Here is a 6123-nt window from a genome sequence, read left to right on the forward strand (position 1 = left end):
ATATATATATATATATCTGTGTGTGTTTTTAAGGGTCGTATTAATGTGTGGGTGATGAGGACTGATTCTGCAGATGAAAATTCTTGGTCTAAAGCGCTCACCGCAGAGGAGAAACACGGTACACTTTGATATGAAAGCTTTGTTAGACCTGTTTATTATACTAGGATGGCTCAAAACTTTTGTGGTATGACCTTGAGAAGAAAACGGCTAAGAATGTCGAGATTTGGGGGATTTCAAATGAGTTTGATTCACATGTGTACACTTAGAGTCTCGTACAGCTCAAGGAGGACAATCAGCCGCAAAAGCCATCAGAAAACATGCCACATAAAAAACTAAGGTATATAATGTTCTGTTGTTTGTATGCTTTGTTGTTGTATTTTTTGAGTTTTGCACAAGTTTATTTGTTCACTATTATGGTTAAGTCTTTTTTCCCTAGCTCATTTTAGGTTCCATTTTCCCTAATTTTGTATATATGTGATTTGCTTTCTTATTTTATCTTGATTTGAGCATAGATTTATAATGTATAGAAGGATGATGGTTAATGATGGAAAGGAAATACATATTACGACAACTGGAGGTGTGTACATTGGTAAAGATTCCCATAATTTTAAATAGCTATGTGATATGTATGTTTCTTTAGGATTGTGTATTTGGTACTATGAAAGATCTTGCACAATTATATTATAATTTGGAGCTTGTTTATAGTAATATTTATTTTAGTTTCCTTGCTGAATTTATGATTGGGGCGCAATGTCGTCTTGGAACAAAGTTATGGGGCTCCTAAAGTGACCAAAAATGGTGTCACTGTTGCAAAGAGTATCGAGTTCAAGGATAGAGTGAAGAATTTTGGTGCTAGCCTTGTAAAGCAGGTTGCAAATGCTACAAATGATGTTGCTGGGGATGGTATGATTTCATATAAGTTGACTAGGTTTTTTGAAAGCATATACTGCTCCTTGAGAGAGAATTTTATTTGATTGAAATCCTGACTATTATTAGGTCTTGAGTAAGTATAGCTAATGGTACAATGCTCCTTTTTACATGTCTACAGGTACCACCTATGCAACAATCCTCACTCGGTCAATATACTCAGAAGGGTGCAAATCTGTGGCAGCAGGAATGAATGCATGGGCAAGTATATTTGCACAGAGGGATAAAATAAGTAATATAACATCTCAAATAAATGTAGTCTCATTAGCTAGGCAAGTATATTTGCACAGAGGAAGAAGACACTTTTAATATTACGTACCAAACTAACATCTTTAATATTTTTTTAAGGTGATGTATGATTTTGAAGAAAAAATCAATATGGCTGTTTTCCCTGGACTTCAAGGTGGCTCACACAACCACACGATCACTGGCTTGGAATTTGAATTGAAACAGGTTAGAGCTGACAAGTTGAAGCTTTTCCAGAATATCACTTTAAAAGGACACGCTCTGAATGTGGATTCTTGTATCCATATTGTCTTTTAAGAAACATATTGGTTTTAGAAAATATTAAAGAACATATTGATTTTGATAGGAAACATTAGTAATAGCTGTTGTACCATAGTATTACGCACTCAAAGAACTGAGTTTTACTTTTGCACACAAGATTTTGCACGTAAATGATTGTTTCTAGCATTTGGGAGGTCAGAATACCATCAGTATTTTCCATAACACGCTTTTGTAGAATCATTTCAATCAGGGGAAATACTCTTTTTTTTCTTTGATGAAATTGGTTAATTTATGTGAGTATGATTGATATATGTTAAGTTCTTGTCCCTAACTCGTAAAGGAATGCAGGCGAAAACTGGAGAATACAAAGCCTACCAAGAGCAAGTCCTCAGTAATTGCTCCAAGTTTGCACAGGTGTGACTAATGAAATCTCTATGTTACTGCCTTATCTATGATTTTGTAACAATAATTTTTTTCGATGTTACTGGTTCAGTTAGCATCTATGAAAACTTATTCCGGTATAGTAAATGGTAATGAATATTCTCTCTTGCAGACTTTGATGAAGAGAGGCTATGAACTTGTTTCTAGTGGAACTGACAATCACTTAGTTTTAGTTAATCTGAAACCCAAGGTAAATGAAAGATTACTTTTTTCTTCCACTAGTCTAGAGAAATAAATGCTTCATGATCTAGAGATTCTGATAACTTATTATCCTTTCCTGCCAGCTTCTCTGATCTGACAGATTTATTCTGTCACTAATCTTTTTTTAAATTATGAAAAGAGTTCCTAGGTTTCAAGTCAGAAAATCCACAGCTCCTTATATATGATGTGAACTTATACTGAAATAATCATGGAAAAGGATACAAATTTTATGTAAATTTATTCTTTCTACAGGGTATTGACTCGTTCAGGGTTGAAAAGGTGCTGGAAGCTGTTCATATTGCAGCCAACAAAAACACCATTCCTGGAGATGTGTCTGCCATGGTTCCTGGTGGCATCCAAATGGGTAGATGATATTTTCTCTAGCAAGTCCAAATTTTGAATAGCTTCATTAACTAATTTCCTAAACAAAACCATTCATTGTAGGGACTCCCGCTCTTACTTCAAGAGAATTTGTTGAAGAAGACTTTGCTAAAGTTGCTGAGTACATCGACAGCGTTGTAAAGTTGGCAATGAAGATAAAATCTGAAGCTAAAGGTTCTTAACTTATCTAGATCTTTTTTTCCTAGTGTTCTAATCTATGCATTGTGCATATATGTACCTTTTTGACTCTTTTTTGGTCAGAGAACCATTTAGATTTTAGTTGCTTGTGATTCCTACGTACTTGATTTCTTAATTTATACGGTATAATTTGATTTAACAATTTGGGGTGATTTCGGCTGTTGCTATCTGCCATGATATTCTAACGTCTCTTCTTTCTCTTTTAACTGCAGATGAAGAGGCAACTAAGTTAGCGAAGAATTCCGTGAAACAATTCTTCTACTTTGGCCTAATAGGGGCAGGAGGTTGATCTCTAATAAAGCGGATCCGTAGTATGTCAGACTTAATGTTTTGTGTAGCAGTATGGAAGTGAAACCAATAACCTAGTTAACATTTTTTAGTCTCGAAGTTATTGTGCTTTCTTATGGTGGTTGTAAATGGAATAACCAGTGTTAATGTTGTTCTATGGAAATACACAATGATCTAACTGGTATTATAGTTTTCTAAAACAAAGTTTGTGTTAATGTTGTTCTATATGTCATGTTGTTCACTTTCAGTTAATGTTTTTGTTAACAGTAATTACATTACTAGCATTATTAATGACAATATCATTTTTTTTATTATTCTTGTTTTAAATGCTTCTTTTATATGATTTATATCACTTTCAGCTCATGAATTTATGGAATGAAAACGATGTCTAAATTGTTAAAACATATCGACTTGTGCAAGTGAAATCGATTTCAAAAGTAAAAGTTTATATTAAAATAACTGAAATAAACCGATGTCTTTCACTATAATGCACAACGGTTCCATTGAAAAATGATGTTAAATAAGAACTTTGACATCGCTATATCAAGAAAAATCGATGTGATATATAACATATAACATCTTATCTTGGAAGAGAATTGATGTCTAAGGTCCTCTTTAACATCGCTTCCACATATCGACCGATGTACAATAGAATTTAAGACATCATTTTTTTAAGAATCTGATGTCTATCAGTTAAAAGTTCTTCCCTATTATATATTTATAGTGCTTTTTAACCTCCTAAATACCATTTTTCACAATCTAGTTGTAACATGTTATTAAAAAAAGGGCTAAATATACATTAGTTTGCTCAGAAAACTGATGTCTATGTTAATATTTAACATCGGCTAAAAACCGATGTTAAAGACCCCTACCTTTCTCTACACATGCGAAGCCATCGGTTTGAAAAAAAAAGACATCGGTTTATAACCAATGTCTAAGAGCATTTTTCTAGTAGTGATCCCTGGCTATGTGTCCTGGCTTCCCACATTTAAAGCATGTAAATCCAATAGCCGGAACCTTAATTGCAGGATTCCGAGTATGCTGATCCTTGTTCACTGGCTCTCTTGCTGGCTGATTGTGGCACTCTCTCGAATAGTGCCCTTTCTGATTACACTTGAAACAAACTACATTCAACTTATTACAAACTCCTCCATATTTCTTCCCACATACCTGATAATCTGGAAAAGTTAGCCTCAACTAATTCAGCTTATTCACATTGATTGGACGGTTCCCTTGACCTCCGTCGCCTGCATTTTGCTTCTTAAAATTAAAATTTCTCCCTGGCAGGAACTTGCCCTTCTTAAAATTGGAAACTTCCCTGGCTGTGACTGTCCTTCATTCCCTTTAAACTTTCTCTTCTTACTTTCCTTTTCTTTCTGTGACATCTCACTCTCAGTTTCTGCAATCATGGCCTTCTGTACAACTCCTACATAGGTATCCAATTAAAATATGGCTATCTTCCCTCTGATCCATGGCTTCAGACCTTGCTGAAATCTGTTGGCCTTCTTCCTGTCAGTGTCAACATATGATGATACATACCTCGACAACTCTTCAAACTTACTTTCATAATCAGTTACCGATATATTTCCTTGTTTTAGCTCTAAAAACTTTAGCTCCATCTGATCCTCAACAAACTGGGGAAAATATTTTTCTAAAAACAATTCCTTGAACCTATCCCACGTAATAACATCTGTACCTTCCAATGTCTTCACAGTTTCCCACCAATAGGTGTCCTCATTTTTCAAATAATAACTCACAAACTCAATATTCTGTTCTTCCTTTACCTTAACTAAAGCAAACAACTTCTCTATTTCCTTTACCCAAACATTCGCTTCAATTGGATCTAAGGAACCCTTTAATTCTGGTGGGTTCACCGCCTGGAAAGTTTTGAAAGTTACCTGGGGGTTGGTCTGTCTTTGTTGCTATTGAGTCAGGTGAACTGTTTGTTGAGCCAAGATTTGAAGAATCTGGGCTACTGCTGGGTATATGGGTCTTGGGTTTGCATTCTGGTTGGTATCATCTTGGTTGTTGTTGTTGTTGGTTTCTTCATTCTGGGTGTTGGTGCGGGTATTTCTTCTGGGAGGCATTTTTTATAAAGAATCAAATAACTTATTTAGCTTTTAAATCAAATCCTTTGCATAAAAGAATAGTTTTGTAAAACAGAAATTTCTCTATTTTGAAAATAGTTGTAACAGTTGAACTAAGTAAATTGCATGCTTCTTTACAGAATGTAAACAATTGAAGGGGTAGGGTACATGGTATCACAGGTGGTATAACTGGTGCAATAAATAAAGTAAAGTAAAATAGGTGCAGTAATGTAAATGACAATGCGGGTACTTATATATATAGATCAAAAATTTTGGGTAGTACAAGCGTTAAAATGCTTCAAAAGTAAAAGCAAAAGGGTACAACAAACCTACTCACTAGTCAGTAGATCTAATCTATAAATACAACCTAAAAGTCTACTAATACACACTACACACTACTGTACATACTAAACAACCACAACAGCACTGCTCAGTATCCCCATCTCTGTGCCTCTGGCTCTAACTCCAAGGAAACTCTGGTCCGCCCAGCCTCTCGAGGTCCTCCATCACCTCGCTAGCCCATCCCATAAATGCATCAGGGCCAGCTAATGTAACTCCATGCAATCTAGCCTCAAGAACCCTCCGTGTCACATGAATCTCCTCTCGAAGCTCCTTCACACCACGATCAACATCTGTAGTCCTGATGATATGTTGCAGCTCTCAGATATGTGCCAACAAGGAATCACGCTCCAGTAGAAGAGCCTCATACCGGTAATAGGGAACATGATGCAATGTAGACTGGAATGTGGCACCCGCAACTGAATGCCCAGTGGAATCTGAATCAGCAGGTGGGGGTCCTCTGATAGGTGGCCTCATGCCTGGGGGTGGAATAGCCTGCAGTGGTAGGGGCTGAAACACAGGTGGAGGTAAAATAGCCAACACTGGTGGAACAACAGGACGTGGATCTGAAGATGGTCCTCCAACTGAGGGCTCTGAGTGATCAGCTGATACGGGGATGAAAGAGTCGGCCATCGCTGCTATCTGATATCATGTCGCAAAAATAAGAATCTCGAACCACAACGCGAATCATACTAATACTTGTTATACCGCCACACTCAACCTCTCGACGTTCTATCTTTCTATTTCTTACTTC

General features: G+C 36.3%; 1 protein-coding gene across 1 annotated transcript; it reads left to right on the top strand.

Moving 5' to 3' along the window:
• Positions 1-519: 519 nt before the first annotated feature.
• Positions 520-2944, top strand: LOC141711531 (serine hydroxymethyltransferase 1, mitochondrial-like). The gene is made up of 10 exons (XM_074514046.1): positions 520-577; positions 641-653; positions 770-903; positions 1049-1128; positions 1276-1380; positions 1783-1848; positions 1988-2065; positions 2329-2440; positions 2521-2631; positions 2868-2944. The coding sequence occupies exons 1-10, from the start codon at positions 520-522 to the stop codon at positions 2942-2944; spliced, it is 834 nt and encodes a 277-aa protein (XP_074370147.1).
• The last annotated feature ends 3179 nt before the right edge of the window (positions 2945-6123 follow it).

Source organism: Apium graveolens, chromosome 1 (genome assembly GCF_009905375.1).
Source record: "Apium graveolens cultivar Ventura chromosome 1, ASM990537v1, whole genome shotgun sequence".
NCBI lineage: Eukaryota > Viridiplantae > Streptophyta > Magnoliopsida > Apiales > Apiaceae > Apium > Apium graveolens.